Below are 21,986 nucleotides of genomic sequence, written 5' to 3'. Positions count from 1 at the left end.
ACAAAGGGACTACGACACCAACTGCTTAAAGAAGCCATGTCTCCCTCTCTTCCAAAACCCCCCACGAGGCCATGTTTTATTATTATTTATCGTTCTTAGCACATCCTATCCCACATTGTGATTATATACATGTCTTATAGTTAACTTCAAGTCATTCATCTTTATAATACTCAGCCCACTGCTGTCCCTGTAGGAGGCACTCAAACTGGTAAAAGATAAACCAATTCAAGTAAATGTTCTTCCAGCCATATCTGATTCCCCTACAAAAACAAACCTGTGACTGGAAGAGACAGACCACTGCCATATTCCTGCCACTGTGACTAATTAAGATGCCCTTATAATTGGCTTGGTCACAGCTTCCAGCAGGTGCTGAGGCTTCTGCTAGTTAAAAACCAGCTTTCATTGTATGGTTTTCTCTGTGTGTTTTAACCAAAAAATAAGGACATTTCTGTAACACTGGGGACAAAGTACATGAAATAGGGCTACTTCTTAATAATGCTAATCAATCAATAAGGCAAAGAAGTGAAGAACAACACAAAAACATCTGACTGTAGGTCTTCCAAGAAAGGAAAAAGGACTAACAAACAAGAATATAGTGCTTTACCATTTACAAATCTTTCATATACATTCCATTTGACCCTCACAACAACCCTGTGAGGTAGGCAGCACAGATATTATTTTCATTTGACAGATGAGGAAAGTGAATCTTGGAGCAATTAACTAATGTGCCCAAGGTTCTACAATTGGTAAATAATTGGTAGTCGTATCTGTCTTTGGCCTAAAGATTCAGCACCCCACCTCCCCTCACACTTGCCTACCTACTTCACAGGGATAATGAAGATAAAATGAATTCAAAGCTAGAAAAATACTTTGAGGGGGAAAAAGCACTATATAATTATACCCACAAACTATAATTTTCCACAATATATGGCTCATTCCCCTTGTCATCCAGGCTTGTGCGTGAACCCAGAATTTTATATTGCCTCTGTTCTGTGTTCCGCTAAGCAACTAAGTAAGGCAGGGGAACAGTGTGATCCTCTTCATATAAATTACAGTCAGGGTAACTGCTATTACAGGAAATTGAAAAACAACACAGAAAGGCCAATGTGCAACTGGGACCCAGGGAAGCACAGTAAAGCAAGGCAACAGTATCAGATAGGGCATGATTGCATAGAAGGAAAGGTGGTGTCAGAGTTCACACTGGCACACACACAGTTATCTAAGGCAAAGTGGTGGCAAAGAGTCATTCGTTCCACCTAATATAAACAAGAGCAGAAGATTCATGAGACCCCCATGAAACAGCATCGTGTATCACACAGATCTCTCCAGCTGCCTACAGAGAATATAAAACAACAGTGTCATCTTCATTTTAAAGAATGACTGTACCTGTGCTCATAATCCTGAGCTAAACCAAGGAATAGCTCTGTGCTAAACTTCCTTGGCTAAAATACAACCAGTACCATCATTTCTAGTCAGACTGACAGAATGTCTTTTAAGGTAATGAATTCGATGGCTGTGTTTATATATATATTTTTTTCTTTCCAGGATTCACTTTTGATTCTCCTGCTTTTTTAAGACCCAAAGAAAGTTATACTGAGTTTTTATTGGTGATTCTAAGTATATGTGTTTATAACAGTTAACGTGTGATAGGTGAATTTAACATATTTAAAAGAGTGCTATAGCATCTGTTCAGAAAAGATTATATACTGTACAAACTATTCGAGTCATACAAAACCATTTTTTTCAGTGTCTTTTCAACTGAGAAGAATCCTATTCAGCACGTTTCTCCTCCTGAGGTGGTTCATACTGAGCAAGCTATGGGGGCAAAGACAGAGGCGTTTAGGTGAATTTTATTCTAAACTGGGTTAAAAAAAAAAAACTATTAACAGTAACAAAACAAGTCAACTACTTTGTTCAATGACTGAATCAGTTTATAAAATCCTAGCCTTTTTAAACCAGTGATTTTTTTTAATATTTAATACAATCAAACCTAGTGAAAGTTTTTTTTGTATAAACCTTACAAATTACTGGGAAACTAAAATTTAATTCCCATTCATGACTGCACTGCACAAACATCTATGCAATAATCCGTATCTTCCCTAAGATGTTGTGGCTTATAGTAAAGGTACTTTCTTCCTCTCCACCATAAGTTTACTGAAAACTTTCTTCTAGAAAGTATAAAAAAAACATCATGTGACATGTATTAATCTAGCCAGTTAATGAAAAAGCAGCTAATGTCTTGGACTTTAAAAGGTGTCAAAAAAGTTATCTAGCGTTTATAATAATTTGGATAATTTAAGACACTGAATGATCTCTTATGCCGAACTGTGATTTACTGCAAGAACACTAAGATATGAGTTGTTCCAATTAGCTGTGAGATTTGAGAAGCTAGACTTCACTGTGCTTTAGTTTCCTCACCTATAAAATGGTCTGTGTACCTGTGTCATTTATCTCACAAAGTTGTTGAGAAGATAAAACACATTATGAGAAATGCCTAGAGTCATGTGAAATGCATTATGTGATTCAGAATGCAGTTAAAACCTCAAAGGCTTATTAGTTGACAAAAGTTTATGAAAATTCTCATGGAGTTTAAACAAAGAAAAAACTTAAGCACTAGACAAAATTAAGTGCAAACAAATGTACAGAGCTTAAGTGCAAACAAGTTTACAGTTAACACATTTCAGGGCCACCACATAACTATACAGATCATGCACTGCACAGTCTTAAGGGGTGCCATTCGCAAAGCAGTGGCCCCATAATGACCTACTTAACTGCCTAAGACTCCCAGAAATTTCCATTTACTTAAAAACCAGTATTCTTCACCAGTGTTTTCATCTTTTTGTTGATGAAGGTTCCCAAGAACCTCTTCTTGACCACACTTTGCTCATCCTGTTTACAATCTGCTAGTGGTTTTCTAGACAGGGTATCAGCTTCTCCTTGCAGTTAACTGAGCTGAGATTGATATTCACCCTCCTCCCTCCTCTACTGTCCATTTTAGTGAGGTTCTAATCATACAGTCATTAAAGGTGAAATTATTTTTAACATGAATTCTTTCAAAAATTTTACCTTTGTTTTCAGTTTTTTATTTTCTTCTACAATAGCTTCATATTTCTCTTTCATTTCTGCCAATTCTAGGCGAAGCAGCTCTATTTCGGGATTTTCTGGGGTAGCAGCTCCTAAGTGATGCTTTAAAAAACTAATATCAAAGTTAAGGATTTACTTGAGCTCATTAAAACTAATGAAAATAGCCCTCTATTGAAATAACTCTGATGAGAGTCACCCCAACCCTACCACCAATATTTACCCAGAGATCAAAACCCAAATACTCAAAGAAAGTAACTTTTTCAATAGAATAAAGGCCTTTTTCTGACTTGAAAAATGAAAAGGATACTCCAAAGCACTATTAGGTTTCTCTGGTTCTTCATATAAGGCTACCAATACTGCAAATCAAAAAGCAGAAAAAAAAAATTAAAGTCTTAAATTAAAATGGCCGAAGTCATATGCCATACCTCAGTAAATATTAAGCATCTATTATACACCACACATCTCGCTAGGACATACCATGGTGAACAAGACAGACAAGGTCCCTGTTCTCAATGTATTTACAGTCTAGTGCGAAAGAGTATGAAGCATCAATAAGGGTAATGGGTGATGGGAGCACAATGGAAGAACACCTAACTCAGCCCAGGGCACCAGGGAAGGGATATAAGACCTAAGACCTTCGCAATGAAGGCTTCAGATAAAAAGGGAAGGCCAAGGGCAAAAGAACAGTGTATTCAGGAACTGAAAATTCAAGTGTGGCTAGATGGAGTTGTGAACTGAAAGGAAGCTGAAAAGGTGGTTAGGGAGGAGATTGGAGGATCCTGCAAGTTCAGTGGGGCCTTGATCCTAAAACAAAATGGCATATAATTAAAACAGTTTTAAGCAAGGGAGTGACGGGATCACTCTTGACTCCTGTGTGGAGTCAAGTAGGCTAACAAGTGGGACAAGGATTTAAATGCACGAAGAGCAATTATGGCTCAGTGGTCAAGAATCTGCCTGTTAATGGAGATGGGGTTTAATCCCTGGGTGGGGAAGATCCCCTAGAAAAGGAAATGGCAACCAGTATTCTTGCCTGGAAAATCCCATGGACAGAGGAGCCTGGTGAGCTACAGTTCATGGGGTCGCAACAGTCTCAGACACAACTCAGCAACTAAACAACAACAACATGCTAATCACTTTAAAAAGAGAGTGACCTGGGAATTTCCTTGCTGTCCAGTGGTTAGGACTCCAAGCTTTCACTACAGGGGGCATGGGCCTGATCCTTGGTCAGAGAACTAAAATCCTGCATGCCACATGGCATCCCCCACCACCACCAAAAAAAAAAGAGAAGTGACCTGTACTGGAGTAATAAAGAGATGAAAACAAGGTAGATACATTTGAGAAAAATTTTTAGCGAATCAATAAGGCTGTGGTTAATTGTTGGAAGAAAGAAGCTTTGAATCCAAAATATGCTTCAAGAACGAAGTTTCACACACTACATGCTAAATAACCACCAACCAAAAACTACCAGTAATCAACATGCTCAAATTAAAATACATACTTTAGTGGTTTCATATCCAGTAATTCATGTCAGCACTACCTTTTCCATCTTATATTGAACACAGTCCTTCTAGGATCCTTCTCAGATAATCAGTGGTTAAGTTTTTTGTGCACAAAATTCTGAAAAATCTGATCAAAGACCAAGAGCTGTAACTACATACACACAACATGCATATCTAGGCCCCAAGTTAAGAACTCTTGTAAACCAACTTAACATGCTTTGCTCTTTTTTTTAGTTTTAATAACATCAAAATAATTTAGACAGCATGAAAAAAAAATCAAATGGCCAACTACTACAAACAACTTACATTAAGTTCTGATAGTTATACTTTTAAATGTATTTACAGCACTATTTTTTGAGAAACTGGCATATTTATGTCACCACTGCCCTCTCCTCTCCTTCCCTCTTCTTTCAGTGTTACAGGACACTTTATTCCTCTACTTACTACCTTTTTCTTCAAACTATATATTCAACCCTATGTTTCTTCTTCCATTAATTCCCACTGATCCCTACCAAATTCTGATTTTATAAGACATAAATACTCTTACCCTTTCTTCCTCTTTTTCTCCTACTCTTTCTTTTAGCTTCTAAATTTCTGTCAGTGGTACTTACAAGGTTGATAATTACAGAACATAATGTAAATGTCAAATTTCCTGTGTTTTTCTATAGATGAAATATACTTCCTTTTAAACAGACAAGAACTCTATACCCAGTGTTTCCCTTTTTGTCTTAGCAGCCAGGATTTTTAGAGGTTGATATAGTGCTCAAAATAACTAAAATGCCTTTTCTTCCAAATAACTTATCTTTAGACATCCTTATAGTGTTTTAATGTTAGAAGCAGTTTCAAATCCTCTTGGAAATGAGCTGGATAAAAATTATATGTTAAATCTGTGTGAAGTACACAAAACCAAATGTTAAATAGATCATCATATCAGTAGATACTCTGTTGTCTGATGTTATTTAGGAAACTGGAAACCCAGGAAGGTTGAGGGGGAATACCAATAGATGTCAGCCAGGGAAAAGAAGCCTCCAAGGGTTTCCTTTCTCATGAAGGAAAATCCCAAGTATGGCCACAAGGCTTAGTATCTTCATTTACCTCCCACAATGGTCACTTCTCTGCCCTTTACCAATGTATGTTTCATTCACTCCATCCAGCCACTCTGTTTTCCTTACACTTCCTGAAACTCAACAGCACACTTCTTTCAGGTCTTTGTTCAAAGGTTACTTTCTTAAGAGAGGCCTTCCCCCACCACCCTAGGTAAAATGCCACACCCATCACTCTATCAGCAATGTTCTTTTCACAACACTTAACCACTGGTTGACACTGTGTATTTATTATCTGTCTTCCCCAACTAGGATGTAAATTCATTTAGAGCAGGGGCCTATTTTTTCCCCCCACTGTTGTATCCTCAGTGCCTTAACAGACACCTGAATAAAATGGTTAAATAAATGAAAGAAATGTGCTTGTGGAGTTTTTTGAGGGGAACGGGAGGTCCGTGAAATTCCAATGGTGTGATACTTTCCAGGATGACAGCACAGAGCTTTCACACTACCTTAATGTCTACTGAAATTTGCAAAGAGATAGGAAATTGAACCTAAGGTAGGTAGCAACTCAAAATGACCAACCCAGGCTTGAGAATTAAAAGCCCTGCTTTCTGCTAAGACCCAGAGTTGTTATTCTCCCCGAGTTTTCAAACTTTTGCTTCTGGACAAAGCAGGTACCAAAGTATTTCCAGATACTTAACTACACTTCTCATATGGACCCAAATCATCATCCCTGCCAGCTCTTCTGTTCCACACCCTTGAAAGGCCCAGCCAGTGAGCTGAGTGATAGATAACAGCATTCGCCTTACTGCCTAGCTGATGAAATAAGCAATACCCACACTAGCTCAGTGTCAATCACCTTACTCATCTACTTAGATCCTGAACTCCAGATTAAGAAATACAGTGTAACGACTTCCATTTTAAAAAGTGAAAACAATATAACCATTTTGATGTGTCCTCACGTTCTTTAAACTGTAATTCTACTTTAATTATGAAATCTGCACAAAGTAGGAGTTGATATAGACTACAAAATGGGGTTCAGCTGAAAAGCCACATCCAAAGAGCTATTTCAAGGATTAGGTTCACTTAGCTACTTTACAAACTGCTTTCAAATCTGGTCATTTTCCCATTTGTCCTTTGTTCGAGGGAAACTGTTTCTAAAGGATTTGGAGGACTCGGAAAAATTTGTCAGGAGAGAGGAGTTGGGCTCTCCCAAGGTCTCTAGCAACATGCTCACTGCGGCGGCTAGAGGCAGAGCAACGGAAGTTGGAGGGACTTTTCAACAGCTGCGAGAGTTTTACTCACCACGGGGAGGGTGAGGCTCCCCGACCCGGGCAGCGTCCGGCAGCCAGGCGTGCGCCGGACCCCGCTGACCCCCGAGGCCCACCTCGCTGGATCCGGGGTGGGTCCCCCCTGTTCCCCTCCTGCCCCACACCATGGCCCGTTCGCGGCACAGAGCCGAGGAACACGACGACGGCATGAGGAACCCTCTCTTGGCCCATGCTCACCCTTGGTCAGCGTGTCCAGCACCCCCGACTTCTCCAAGTACCTCCGGAACTGCTCGCGCTTCGAGTCGGCGGCCTGAGGAGACACGGCGGGTCAGTGGCCGAAGCCCGGGGGCCAGAGCAGGAAGAAGGCGCTGAGAGTCCGGCAACGCCGCCTTCGCCTCACTACCTCAAGGCCCCCAAACCTACGCGCACGCCCCCACTCCCACCCGAGCCGACCAGCGGCTGGCTACCGCCCGCACGCCCCCAGCCACGCCGCGCCCCCCTCACTTTGTAATGGGCCATAGTGACAGCGGCAGCGGCGTAGCTGGCGCCGGAGACCGTGGCTGGCGGGCTCGGAGCAGCACTGCTCATGCGCGGAGGGGCACGGGCGCCTGCGCACTTGGGATCCCCGGGCCGGGATGGCCGGGGTGTGGCCTGTTTTCATGGCGACCAGGACGCTCTGAAAGCCCCATAGCAAGATGAGCCGAGGGAGGCTGCGTGCACCCGCCCCTCTGGTTAGCGAAGCGTCGCCTCTCCTTCCTCTTCCGGTCCTCGCCAAGATTTGGTTGCTTAGTAGGAGGCTAGGTTTTGGTAACTTGGGGCGAGTGTCCAGGTGGGGCCAAAGACGGGCGTGGCGCCAGGGGGCGGGGCCTGCGGAGCCCTGGAGCGCGAGGACTCACTCGAGACGCAGAGAGTGGGCAGACCCGTCTCAACTAGGACCTCAGAAGCCGTGGCTGGCGGCGCCTACTGGTGTGTGGACTCTGGTCTTGAAAGAGGGCGCACGACCGTCGAGGGCAACCCTTGGATTTCCAGTGGCTGAAAGACCGCTTAGAATCGTCTGTTTGGGCTCCAGCTCTGTCGTTTGGAGTCTCCTTATTTTGTGGCCGACTTGATGTGGGTCTCCAGAGGGTGAGCAGTAATGTGATAATAATAGCTAGCACTTTTGAGCGCTTACTGTATGCCTGGCAGCGCGTTAAACACCTGTTTCTTATTTTAATCCTCACACCATCCCTGTAAGGTAGACACTGTTAGTAAACTGTAATGGTTAGATGGCCAGTGTAGTAGAGCCAAGACTCGGATCCTGGCACTGAATCACGATGCTATAAACTGGTAAAAGAAAGCGACATCTTTTTAGGATTTTATTTACTAGAAGCAACATGATGATTATATCCAGAACACATCGGGTTGCAGTCCATAAGAAAACTAAGTTAAGAACCAAGGGCAAACAAAGTTTAATCAGTGTCCAGAAAGATCAGTAACTAAAAGAGGGAATTACATAGATCAAGAACAATCTCCGAAGGCTGTTTTCCCTTCAAGGAAAAACCTGGTTCCATTTAGCTTCAATTCTGACATAGGTTTTCCCAGAATCAGTGTTTTTCTGAAGGGAACCACAAAAAAGTAATCCTGATTTGGTAACTCTGTGTCTTTAAACTTGAAACTAATCCTTCCCAGTTCAGAACTAGAGCCATTTTCCCGTTTTAAAATGGATTTGTAGTCGTTTGTCTAAACAGCTGGTCTTTAGAGCTGCCCTATCTATTTTTCCTGTGTTCCACCATCACTAGGCTACTTCTGTGATAATGTAATATAGAGAATGTCTAAACGCCAACGGATGTTCAGATCTGAAGGTCTGTGGGAGCCCGCCTTCCAATGAGGTTGTTTGTCAGTGACACCAAATGAGTTGGAGTACAAGCAGTAGGGTTACTGCAGGTTCTGACCAACTTGGATTCAAAGGACAGCCCTCCCGAAGAATCAGGAGTGTCTGGAATGTCAAGTGGTTGAAAGTCTCCCTGTGAAGGAGGAAGGGTTCTGGTTGTGCTCTCCCTGAGCTGGCCCTTGAGGTTACCTTTAGGAGGTAATGCCTGGTTTTCACTTTCTGCAGAGGGACCCCGGGTAGCCCGAGGCCACTTCGGTTTCCAGGTGCAGTTAGCTGGCAGAGAGAAAGCTGTTTGGGGTGACTGTCCCACGTGGTTGTTAAGCTCTATAGCATCACCTGGACTGGAACAGTGACCTTTAAAGTAGTGATTTCTTTTGCTGTCTTTGCCATCAATTTCTCTTTTTCCCCTCAACTGGTTACCATTATTAACTTCTTTTCCAGATACTTTATGAGTGTCTTCTTTATCACTTGAGCTGATATTTTGAAGATGACCACAGGCCGTACTAAATGTGCACATCTCAGAAAGTAGAGTTTCCTGTTCATCCAAAATGCCTTTGTCATCATTTCCAATATGGTTATCAGGGTCTGTCTGAAATGCAGAGGGATTTAAACTAGGATACGCTGCTCTGTGTGTTTGCTTGTCCACTAACAGACTATAATCAGGTGCAGAAGAGAGTCGTTTCAGTGAGTTTGCAGATGTGTTTTGATATTTGGCAAGGTTTTGTTTTGATTTGGTACAAAATTCATTATGTTCATCCTTCAATTTATATTGTCCCCAAAGCCCTCTTTTAATCTTTTTAAAACCTAGATGGAAAATTTCTAAAACATTTAAGAAAAGTGAAACAGTCGCTATGGATTGCATGAATAATAGGAATATTGTCTTTTCTGTGGGTCTAGAGACAAAACAATCAATTGTATTTGGACATGGGTGGCCGTGGCATTTAAATAGAGGCTCTAAGTGAAATCCATATAAAAGATACTGTCCAATCATGAACCCAACTTCAACCACAGAGCGAGTGAAAATGTGTATCACATAAGTGCAAAGCAAGGTTCCTCTGAGTGGAACTTTATTTACTTTCCTTTGCTCCAGCTGACACAGTTCTTCCTCCAGTCGCCTCCGATCCCCAGGCGTTTCAAGCTCTGCCTCCTCCAGTTCACCTCTCAGTTGCTCCTTCTTCATCTGCCTCTGCTTCTCCAGAACTCTCAGTCGGTACAAAGCATGGCCCATGTAGACCAGGGATGGTGAAGACACAAAGATCACCTGCAAAACCCAGTATCTAATGAGGGAGATAGGGAAGGCCCGATCATAGCATACATTTCTGCAGCCGGGTTGTTCTGTATTACAGATGAAGCCAGACTGCTCATCATTCCAGACATCTTCAGCTGCTACACCCAGAACAAGCATTCGAAATATGAACAGGATGGTGAGCCACATCTTTCCAATCACCGTGGAGTGGATGTGAACCTCCTCCAGAATGCCTCCAAGGAAATTCCAGTCCCCCATGTTTATTTAGTCAGTCCTGTTATCTCTGAACCCCACCAAATAGGAGGCCGATACATTCTTCCATTTCTGAAGCGTGTGCTATTTCTTAAGCAAACCTATGGCCAAAATATGAACAAAGCATCACTCTTTCAGCATGCTGGTTGTTCTCTTTTTTCCCTAGAAAGTTGTAATAATATGTTACCAAGAATATGTTTAAGATGTCAAGCATAGAAAGTCATTTACATTTAGACATTATAATGCAGTAGGGGGAAAAGATACCTGGAGGAGGGGTGTATATATTCTCTATGAAGAACAGAATTGTAGGAGTTCCTGGAAGAAAGGAGTCTTACTTGGCTTTTTGCTTTATTTTAAACTGAGAACTCTTAGAGAGGTTCCTGAGACTACTGACTTGATCTTACAAACCTATTTATTAAGATTATTTTATATGGAAGCTGTGACCAATGTCAATGATTTTAAAATCTCATTTATGTACAAAGGAAAAGGCATGTGTTTCATTTCATAATCCAGTAAGGTACAGCATTTTATGAAACCAAAGGAAACAGATCTGGCTCTTGCTATAAGAATTTAGATCAGTTTTTTAATCCACATTTAAATGTCTAAATTCTAGTTTCTTTCTGGCAGTTTTTGAGCATTTTCAGAAATCATTTCAGTAAAAATATTTATGAATATTTATGTAATTATTACTGTACTTTGCTATGAAATATTATGAGGATATTATTAGATATTGCTTGGATCATTGGTATGTTGGTAGTATTATAGAAATTTTCATTACAACAGTATTTGACCCTTTTAAGACATATAGCTTGCTTTGTGGAGCGAGCAGTAGGGCCAGTTATAATTTAGATGCTTGGATATCAGCCAGTAGGTTCCGTATTAGAGTTGATAACCCTGGGATATCTAAGAGGAAATACATCCCAAAGGAAAGAAAAAATGGGGGAATGTTTTCATTCATTTTCATTTAATATGTAAATGCATCTCCTGTATTCCTCACAGAAAGGGAAATATTACACAATCAAACAACATACTGGGATATTATAGCTACAATATAGATATTATAGCTATAATATCTATATTATAGCTATATATTCATCACAAAACTCCTGTGAGCTAGGTATATTGTTTCTCCATTTTACAGATGAGGAAACTGAGGCACACCTTAAATTACCCAAGATCACACAGCTAGAACTGGCATTCAAAGATCAATGGAGTTCTAAAGTCACCTCTTAACTGTTTTACTAAACTGTTATTTTTCTTCTCTAAACACACTTGAAGTTTTCATGAAAGAGATATTAAGAAATCACCTGTTTTCTCTTATAATTTTAATTATTTAAATTAGGTATGTCAAATAGTGAAAGTTTTGATTTTTTAAATAACAAGTTCTAGAGTTTTTAGTTCCTTTTTGAAAGCTTTATATAGTTCAAAAGAGTTGCAAAAGCATCAACCTTCTAAAATTTAGTTGTATTCCTGAGATAGAGAAATTTTGTATTTGACTTTTTTACGTTAATAGCAGTATACTCTTTGACCCACAGTCCAAAGCACTTTAAAATATAAGCAAAGATATTATTCTTATTGTTGTTTATAATAATTATAACTTGAAACTATCCAAAATAATTATCAATACAAGAAAGACTATTGCACATATAAATAATAGTACATCCACAGTATGGTACTATGCAACCAGTAGAGATAATAAATATATACTAACATAAAAAGACATTGGATATATTGTTTCAGTGACATTCGGGTTATAAAACAGAATAATGTAGCCTCATTATTGTAAATTTACTTATATGTAGAGATGCATACAATAAAGCCTAGAAGGATATTCATCAAAATATTAACTGTGATTATCTCTGGGTAGAATGATAATAATTGACTTAATTTTTTATTATTATATATATGTTTAATTTCTTTTACCATGAGCACTTTACTTTTAAAATTACCAAAGAAAATTAAAGTTGTTTTTTTTTTCTAAAAGGACAAGTGCATAGTATTTTGTGAAAGAGGAAGCACTGTTATGTAGCTTCAAATCTTAGGTCCTAAAGCTTTCATAGCAAATAGCATGAATACTAATATACATAGATACAGTACCATAAAATTCAAAAGAAAAAGAAAAAATATTTCAAATGACTCTTAATTAGCTAAGACAGATTAACACAGACCTTTCTTGATTTAGGTAAATTTGAAGCAGATCACACTTTAAAGTTATACCACAGCCGTCTTCAACGTGTTTTCTCCATGTGTCCCTTCACAGGTGTAGAGCAGATTCAGTTTAGCTCGGCGCAGTGAGTTAGCCGTCAGCTAAACTCCATCTCCCTGCATTCATTCTTGCCTCTCAAACAGCACCACCCAATGGAAGTTTTTTTAATCCAATGGAACTTTTTGCAGCAGTGTTGCAGCAGACTGTCTGCACTGTTCAATAAGATGGCCACTATTAATACATAGCTATTGAGTACTTGCAACGAGGCTTGTGTAACAGAGACACCGTTTTTAATTTCATTTAATTTTAATTGAATGTAAACAGCTACATGTGCCTGGTGGCTACCTTATTGGGCAGCCCATAGAAAGAATATTTCTAATATTTCTGATTAATACAGCACAGTTTAGAAGACTAAAACTATGAGCCCAAAATTAAGCTGAATAAATGGTTCCTGTATTATTCAGAAATGTCAAACTTAAAATGCCAGACATATGTGTGCTTTTTTAATGGTAACTTTGCCCCCTGGAGACCCAGAAAGATATCACTGTTTTTGGTAATGTAAACAATGTTTCTAGTACCAAAATAACCTAACTAGATAATAACTTCTTAGTCATCAGTCTTAATAATCAATGGGTCATGTCCGATTTCATAGTTAGATGAATCCTATTTCTCTGTCTAGTTTTCTATTTGCACTTTAGGTCATTAAAGATCTCCAGAGTACTGACCTAGTGGGTTGGTGATGGCAGATAAATATTTCTTCCTTGGGCTTCTTTGCCATCTAATAACTACTTTTCAGTTTAAATTCAACCCTTTCATCAGGAAATATATATATACATATATATATTCATACTTGCATATTATATATTATGTGTAATATATAAATTATAAATATTAATAAACTTTTTAAATGCTAAGCTTCATTAGTGTTACATATGAATTGAAATAAAATATTTTTAATCAAAATGTAAATTTTTTAAAGATTTATAAAGCCACCTTTTGGCAAATGTATGAGGAAACTGTTACTGTCATATAATATCAGTAAGAATATAAATGAATCCAACTATTTAAAAGGTAATTTAGGGAATTCCCTGGCATCCAGTGGTTAGGGGGCTTCCCTGATGGCTCAGCAGTAAAGAATCTGGCTGCAGTGCAGGAGATGCAGGAGACCCGGTTTCCATCCCTGAGTTGGAAAGATCCCCTGGAGGAGGGCGTGGCAACCCACTCCAGTATTCTTGCCTGGAGACTCCTATGGACACAAGACCCTGGCAGGCTACAGTCCATAGGGTTGCAAAGAGTTGAATACAATTGAAGCAACTTAGCACACACCAGTGGTTAGAACTCAAAACTTTTACTGTGGTGGTCTGGGTTCAATCTTTGGTTGGGGATCTAAGATCCTGCAAGCTGTGTGGCACAGCACAGCCAAAAAAAGAAAAAAAGTGGTAGTTTAAATCTATCAAAATTAACATAACATTTCTGCTTCCGGATGCTTGAAATACCCATTCATTCAATCATTCTCAAAGACACAGCAGCATACTAGGATGATCGCATAGCACTGTTGGTAATGGTACAAAATCAGCAGCAACTCAAGTGTTCAATAGAGGAATGGTTAAGTCAACAATAGCACGTCTTGTTTAGTTACTAAGTCATGTCCCACTCTTTGTGACCTCATGGACTGTAGCCAGCTCCTGTGTCCATGGGATTCTCCACCCTGGAGTGGGTTGCCATGCCCTCCTCCAGGGAATCTTCCTGACCCAGTAATCAAATGCACGTCTCCTGTGTCTCCTGCATTGCAGATGGATTCTTTACTCACTGAGCCATCTGGGAAGCCCTGTCAAGTCATTAGCAACCTTTAAGTCCTGCCCCCTCTTAGACAGAGTACTTAATTTTTTTCTTTTTTAAGAATTCTCATAGCCTCCTCTCTAAGATGCAGAGTAATAGCTGCCTTTCTGGGTTGTCAACAAGATTAACAATAATGCACATAAAGCACCCCAAACAGTGACCTATTGACTCAAAACAGTGATGGAAAGTGATAATCAGTAGTCTGACAGATATGAAAAGTTTTTATTATCAGCAGAGTACATTATTTGTGGATTCTATCAAGCAATCTCTATACCATATCCTCCTAAGAGCAAGTTCTTTTAGAGAATAAATACCCTTGACACAGCATGCCTAGAAAAAAGCCAGTCTCTGGTTCTCACTTCCCTTCCCTTTTCTCTCTTCCCCCTCCCCCTCATTCCCTCGGAAGAGCTCCTTCCTTAAACCCTAACCCCTTTTGTAAGCAGTCTTTGAAACCAACAACTTCAGGGGTGTTTGTTCTCTTTATAAAATTGTTAGCATTTCCTGGGACTTCTCTGTTTCTTCATAGAGAGTTCTCCGGTTTTGATTTTTTTTCCCCCAGATGACCCTTTTTATTCATTGGTTTGTGTTAGGGGCAAGTCAGTTCGCTGGGGATAGGAAAATGTTGAAAAACACAGCAAATAAAACAAAAGCTAAATAAGCTGCAATCGCTGTCCAAAACCTTGGATCTTTCAGCAGTGCCTGATCAAAGCAGCTGAACACGGTATAACCAATGGACATTCCAGCAAATCCACCCGCAATGTGAGCTGCAAAAGACACCTTGGGAGAAAAGGAGAAAATGAAAATAAGTGAAGAAAATGCTAATTGTATATTTCAGCTGCATCTCACTTATTAGAGAACAAATACCATCCTAGTCAGAGTCTTAAAAGTCTGAACAGCGAGGCAGTGAGACAAAACAGACAAGAAAACTCCATCATGCAAAGCTAAAAAAAAATGTCATTTCACTGACTCTTGAGTACATGCGACAGCCAGCCTGTCTCTCTTCTAGGCTGTCATTGCATTAGGATGGTTCTGTACAAGGCCAGCCAAGAGAGTAAGAGTTGAGATTAGTGAGGGTTCTTTATAGGAGCATAATCTATCCCACATAAATGGAATGTCTAAATTAAAACACAGGTAATAACATACACACAAATACTCAAGCAGAAATTACCAAATTCAGGAACCAATTTCAATAAAACTGGAAATCTTTGTCAGTTTTCTTTATATTATAAATTTATCTGGACCCATATTATTGCTGCTTTCCAATCTGCATTTTATCCTCCATAGACAGTAAAGTCCCTTCACTCCTGTTTTTTGGAATAGCTACCCATATAGCAGGTGCAGAGAACTAGAGCCAGTTATCTGGGCTATGGGAGAAGTGAAAAGGACAACCCAAAAGGCTGGTTTGCCAGGAATTTTCTTACCTTCCAAATGGAAATCTGACAGCTTTAAATCTCAGAACTGTTGCTACCCCTATTTGGTGACTCTTTTTAGGTATTGATAGATATCATAGGTAAATAAATTTTCACTTAAAAAATAATAAACCGAACTCACCGGAGACCCATTTGCAGGAACAAAGAACCGTCTGTAGAGAGCAAATCCCATGTCCGACACAACTAGAAGGGAAAACAGCCTGGTGAAGCCCCAGGATCTCCACAATAGTATACCAGTTATTTCTGGTTCCCCTCTAGCAATGGTAACATTTACTGAGACTTACTCTGTGCCAGGTACTGTTCTAAGAACTTTACACGTACTAACTTTGTATCATTAATCCTCACAACAATGCCATGAAATTGGTACTGTCATTACCCCATTTTATAGATGCATCGATCCAACAAGTATTTATTAATGATCTCCCATGTGCCAGCCACTATTCTAGGTGGTGGATATACTGCCATGAAAAGATTAGACTACCTCATGGAACTGAAAGTCCAGCTGGGAAAGGTGAATGAAAAAGTAAAACGTTACAGTATTGTCAAAGGATGCTTAGTGCTGTAGAGAGTACACAAAGAGAAGGAGAATTGAGAATGCTGGGAGTTGGGTGTGATGTTTAACTGGAGAGTCAGGAAGGATCTCAAGGAGAATTTGGTGAAGATAAGGGAGTAAGCCATGCTGACCTCTGAAAGAGCCTTCTAGGCAGGCTGAAGTACAAAATCACTAAGGCAGAGCCAACAGTGCCTGGTGTGTTTGAGGAATACCAAAGCAGTTGATCTGATGGCATCAACGGTTTTCAAAGGATGGTTCCATTTCCCACTGGGGATTCCCAGCTTCACTGGGAACTTACTAGAAATGAAAACTCTCAGGCCCACCCCAAACTTACTGAACCAGAAACTCTACAGGTACGATTCAACAGTCCGTGCTTTACCAAGACCTGCAGATGATTCTAGACTCAGGCTGGGGATGAAATTGTAGGTGAGGAGATCAAACCATGGCAGATGCAGATCACATTGAGCCTTATGGACCCTCGTAAGGACTTTGACTTTTACCCTTCAAAAGCTTTTGAGCACAGAAGTGACATGCCTGGCTTGGGTTTTTAATAATTTTTATTTATTTGCTTATTGGCTGTACTGGGTCTTCATTGATGCATGAGCGGCCAGTGGGGGCTACTCTCTAGTTGTGGTGCACAGGCTTCTCATTGCAGTGGCTTCTCTTGCTGAGCACAGGCTCTAGGGTTCACGGGCTTCAGTAGTTGCAGTGTGAGGGCTCAGCAGTTGCGTCCCCTAGGCGCGATAGTCGTGGCACAGGCTTAGTTGCTCCATGGCTTGTGGGATCTTCCCTGATCAGGGATTGAACCGTGTCTCCTGCACTGGCAGGTGGTTTCTTTACCACTGAGCCACCAGGGAAACCCCCTGACTTAACATTTTTTAAAAGACGATTCTTGCTGCCATATAGAAAGCTGCCATAAAGAAGCAAAGACAGAAGCAGGCAGGCAAGCTAATTACCACTAATGCAGCATCTCGAGTGAGGAAAGACCTGGTGTTTTATACACAAAGAAGCCAAGACACAAAGGCTGAGTACTCGCCCAAGGCCACAGAGCTCTGAGGCAGTGGTGGGATTTGAACCTTAAGCCGTCTGACTATGGGGGCTTCACTCTCACCCACCTAATCACCCCAGATTAAAAGATGAAAACTTACACCTTGTCTTGAAGATCCCAAGATGAAAGGTTGTGGCTATTAGCCATGAACGATGCCCGGGTTCTTGGCCTCCAGAGGAAAGGATTTTGATGTGGAGCCAAAGACAAGGCTTGACCACTTGGAGCTTTTGTGCAGCCAAGTTTTATTAAAGTATAAAAGAGATAGAGAAAGCTTCTCACATAGACATCAGAAGGAGGCAGGAGAGTAGCCCCTTTGCGGTTTTTTGCAAGGCATCTTATAGTCTTTAGCAAGCTGTTGATCATAGATAAAAAAAAAAAACAAAAACACCTCAAGGCTGAGAGAGTTGCACCAGGTGCAGTCTCTCCCACAACAGACACATCTACACACCGGGAGTCATCTCTGGACCTCGATGTCTCTGGCAATATACTAAAGGAAAACAGACCTCCAAGCAAGATACATAGTTTTATTAACATAGCCTAAGAAAAACATTCCCATGAGTAAGATGTATTGTTTTGTTGGGCAATCAGCCCCTCAAGGTTGGGAAAAAGTAACTTTCAGGAAGAACGGATTGTCTCATAGCAACAGAATTATAAAGGAGCCTGCTGCTGCTGCTGCTGAGTCTCTTGAGTAGTGTCCGACTCTGTGCGACCCCATAGACGGCAGCCCACCAGGCTCCCCCGTCCCTGGGATTCTCCAGGCAAGAACACTGGAGTGGGTTGCCATTTCCTTCTCCAGTACATGAAAGTGAAAAATGAAAGTGAAGTCACTCAGTGTGTCCGACTCTTTGCAACCCCATGGACTGCAGCCTACCAGGCTCCTCCATCCATGGGATTTTCCAGGCAAAAGTACTGGAGTGGGGCTACCTGGCTAAAGCGGGAGCAAAGGAATGTAGAAAAAAAAAGTCCACCACTGCCATTTGCCGTTTGTCTCCTCCTGCAGCTTGGGGACCTCTGGCCCCCTTAGTGAGACCTGCCTACCCATTAACCCTTTCATAATTACCATCAGGAATACAGAAGACAGCCCGAAAAAGGAAGTGATTCCACAGTCACTAATGGAACAATAAGAGCCAGAACTTAGACATTCCTTAAATAAGTCATATCGGTGGTGGCTTCTTGGGTTAGAAGAACTCTGCCCTACATGTGCGCTTGGAAACGTCTCCTGCAACTGTCACATTCCACACCCATCCCCCAATACTCTATGCTCTACTTAGTGAGTGCCCCAGGAGACGGAAAGACCTAGTCCTTGCCTTTGGGAAAAGAGCATCAGGACCGTGTGTTCCGGCTAGCTTCCCTTTCAATACAGTATCGACGCTAAAATCACTGGGTAGGAATTGAGGTCGAGGAAGTACTCAATATTAATTTAATTGTAAATGACTATCACACCAAATGCTAGATAAATGTGGCTGTTATTGTATTTTAAGTCATTTGCATTTCCTGATGGAGTGTAAATAACAGATGCAGTGCTAGGAAAGTATAAGAAAGCCACCACAGGGCAGACTTACTAGAAACAGTTACTTTGGTCTAGTCTTTCACAGTAGGAGGCCTTCAAAAAAACTCTGTAACTCTTAGCATGTCAGTTTCTCCATTCAGTTTCTCTCCTGCCTTCTGATTTGTATCTGCCTGGCCCTTTCTGCTTCCAAGGGGAGTTTACTTCCAAACTGCTGCAGTCTCTAAACTGAGACCTGTCTTCCCACCTGAAAAGAAGCCCTTATTCCAGTAAGCCAAATCATTATCTTCAATAAAATCTAACACTCATTTTTAAGGGAGTTGCCTTTATATGGGTTTTTTGAAGGATGAAAATCGAGATGTCCTGAACTTTTTCCAGGGAAGCTCAGTTGCTTTGTTAGAAAACACATCTAAAAATTGGTGCTTAATGAAGGAAGGTCCTTAAGGCCAACTGTCCTTCACAGTTAAGAATTATATTTACCATTAAAAAAAAAAAACTATAAATTTTCCCAAGAAAACATGCTTAAAATTAAAATGTATTTGTGTTTCATTAATCTGGAGTTTGTTGTAGGTGTGTGTGCGTACATGCTCAGTTGTGTCTGACTCTTTGAGACCCCATGTGCTGTAACCTGCCAGGCTCTTCTGTCCATGGAATTTTCCAGGCAAGAATGCTGGAGCAGATTGCTCTTTCCTTCTCCAAGGGATCTTCCCAACCCAGAGATCAAACCTGCATCTTTCATCTCCTGCATTGGCAGGCAGGTTCTTTACAGCTGAGCCACCAGGGAAGAACTTTTAGAAAAAATGGCATGTGGGGAAGGTTGATGTTAGCTGGCCTACCTGTGTGTGTAGGATATAATAAAACCACATCCTTCACTTACCTCGAGAATGACAGAATGTTACATAAACTGTATTTGGAGATAACTTTGTGCATGAGGAAAGGGTTTTTACTCTACCATTAAAGAGTATTAGAGAATTAAAATCATTTCCCCACTGAGAGTTTGAGGCTTATTTTACGAAAGTCATTATTTGAAAGAAACAGATCAACTGAAAACCCAGGTAACTTGCATAAGAATATTTTTCTAAGGGCTTGTTCCTTGGTTCTGGTTGTGACCCTTAACAACTCAGGTAGCTCAGCCCACACAGTGACTCCTCCTAACTCCCAGACATCTGCCCTCCTTCCTGTGCTGACTACTTTCCCTCTTTTTAAATTTTTCGATGTCTATGGAGAAAACATTATATACGGTATGGTATAAACTACAAACAAGTCACTTCTTTTCTATCTGGGTGAAATACTGTTTTATAATTATACCATTCATAAACTAAACTTAGTCTCTTTTTTGAACACTTGATACCAATTTGCAGGATCATTTTTTTCCTACTATGTGGACAGCCAAAATTGCATGCGCGTGTGCTAAGTCTCTTCAGTCATGTCAGACTCTTTGCAACCCATGGACCGTAGCCCACCAGGCTTCTCTGTCCATGGGATTCTCCAGGCAAGAATAGTAGAGTGGGTCGTGCCCTCCTCCAGGGTATCTTCCCAACCCAGGGATCGAACCCACGTCTCTTACGTCGCCTGCATTGGCAGGCGGGTTCTTTACCACTAGCGCCACCTGGGAAGCCCTGACAGCCCAAAGTAGCCTGTATCAAATGTCACTTCTGTCTTTGTCTTCAAGTCTGAGCCTCAAGGTCAGCTTTCTCCCCACACCCTCTGTGCAGATACATCTGCAGCAGGAGCAGGCCTCGATATACAAGTTATAAGCCCTGCCTTTGCTCTTGTTTGTTTCTGCTCTGTATGGCCTGCCATCATCCAAAATCCTGACTTTCAGACCCAGGTAAAATTCCACCTCTTCTCCAGAATGAGGCTTCCTAAGCTCCTTCAGCATGTCATTCTCCGCTATCATTCTTGAGATTTCCAAAGCCACATCAGTCATCCTCCTAGTTCCCTGACCCTTCTCTTCCTCCACCTCTGCTCTCATCATCAATCCTCAGCCACCACTCCATGCTTATATCCTAGATCAGTTTTTTTTTTTAATCTGAAAATGTAGAAATTGAAGAAGAAAATGCATAATGTGAATGGTTTTTAAGGTTTCCCTTTCAAACAAAATTGTATACAGAATCTAGTTTATGAATGAGAAAAATCCAGTTTATAAAAAATAAATGACAGGGACTTCTCTGGTAGTCCAGTGGGTGAAAATCTGCCTCCCAATGCAGAGGATGTGGGATCCCTGCCAGGAGAATGAAGATCCTGCATGCCACAGGGCAGCTGTGCCCACATACCACAAGTAGAGAAGCCCTTGCACCGCAATGAGAGCCCACACAGTCAAAGATAAATAGGGCTTCCCTGGTAGCTCAGTGGTAAAGAATCCACCTACCAATGTAAGAGACTCGGGTTTGATCCCTAGTCTGGGAAGATCCTACGTGCCAGGCAGCAACTAAGCCCATTCACCACCACTATTAAGCCTGTGCTGACTGAGCGACTTCACTTTGACTTTTCACTTTCATGCATTGGAGAAGGAAATGGCAACCCACTCCAGTGTTCTTGCCTGGAGAATCCCAGGGACGGGGGAGCCTGGTGGGCTGCCATCTATGGGGTCGCACAGAGTCGGACACGACTGAAGCAACTTAGCAGCAGCAGCAGCAGCTGGAGCCTTGGAACCACAGCTACTAAAGCCCGCACATCCTAGAGCTTCTGCTCCTCAACAAGAAAAGCCACTGCATTGAGAAGCCCAAGCGCTGTAACTAGAGAGTAGCCCCCACCCCCTACAACTAGAGAAAAGCCCACGTGGCAACAAAGACCCAGCACAACCAAAATAAATAAAATTAAATAATTAATTTTTTTAATTTAGTAAAAAATAAATGACAGCAGAAAGTAACACAATGTAAATCAACTATACTCCAATAAAAATTTAAAAAAATTAAAAAATAAGTGATGGTATGGTGGATGAAGTGGACAGAGTACCTCGAGCCCTACTCTCTTAACTCCCCACACCCCAGAAACAGGCACCTCTAAGAACCACCCACAAGGGTCTGTGAAAACTCCACTCATCTTTCTGCATCAGGACATGTAGGATGTGTTTGGGAAATATGAGAAGGCCTTCTGAAGGTTGAACCCATAAACTAGAAGATGTGAAGTATTCAC

General features: G+C 41.0%; 3 protein-coding genes across 3 annotated transcripts in view; all 3 read right to left on the bottom strand.

Annotated features, from left to right (window-relative positions):
- Positions 1 to 583: 583 nt before the first annotated feature.
- On the bottom strand, positions 584 to 7,625 carry MYCBP (MYC binding protein). The gene is made up of 5 exons (XM_055586330.1): positions 7,402 to 7,625; positions 7,135 to 7,207; positions 3,392 to 3,440; positions 3,067 to 3,196; positions 584 to 1,815 (listed from the first exon to the last, which is right to left on the bottom strand). Exons 1-5 carry the CDS (start codon positions 7,483 to 7,485, stop codon positions 1,771 to 1,773), a joined length of 381 nt encoding a protein of 126 aa, XP_055442305.1. The 5' UTR covers positions 7,486 to 7,625; the 3' UTR covers positions 584 to 1,770.
- Positions 7,626 to 8,726: 1,101 nt separating this feature from the next.
- GJA9 (gap junction protein alpha 9) lies at positions 8,727 to 10,271 on the bottom strand. Its single transcript, XM_055586326.1, has one exon. It carries the CDS (start codon positions 10,269 to 10,271, stop codon positions 8,727 to 8,729), a length of 1,545 nt encoding a protein of 514 aa, XP_055442301.1.
- Positions 10,272 to 14,520: 4,249 nt separating this feature from the next.
- The window catches only part of RHBDL2 (rhomboid like 2), a 58,560-nt gene continuing 51,094 nt past the window's right edge, over positions 14,521 to 21,986 (bottom strand). Inside the window, exons 7-8 of the mRNA XM_055586329.1 lie at positions 15,862 to 15,923; positions 14,521 to 15,087 (exon numbers count right to left, since the gene is read on the bottom strand). Coding sequence (XP_055442304.1) covers positions 14,908 to 15,087; positions 15,862 to 15,923 — 242 coding nt within the window. The 3' untranslated portion in view covers positions 14,521 to 14,907. The remainder of the gene's footprint in view (positions 15,088 to 15,861; positions 15,924 to 21,986) is intronic.

The sequence above is a fragment of the Bubalus kerabau genome, chromosome 6 (assembly GCF_029407905.1).
Source record: "Bubalus kerabau isolate K-KA32 ecotype Philippines breed swamp buffalo chromosome 6, PCC_UOA_SB_1v2, whole genome shotgun sequence".
NCBI classification, from domain to species: domain Eukaryota; kingdom Metazoa; phylum Chordata; class Mammalia; order Artiodactyla; family Bovidae; genus Bubalus; species Bubalus kerabau.
Note: the sequence above shows the minus strand (reverse complement) of the source record. Positions and strands in the feature narration are given on the sequence as shown.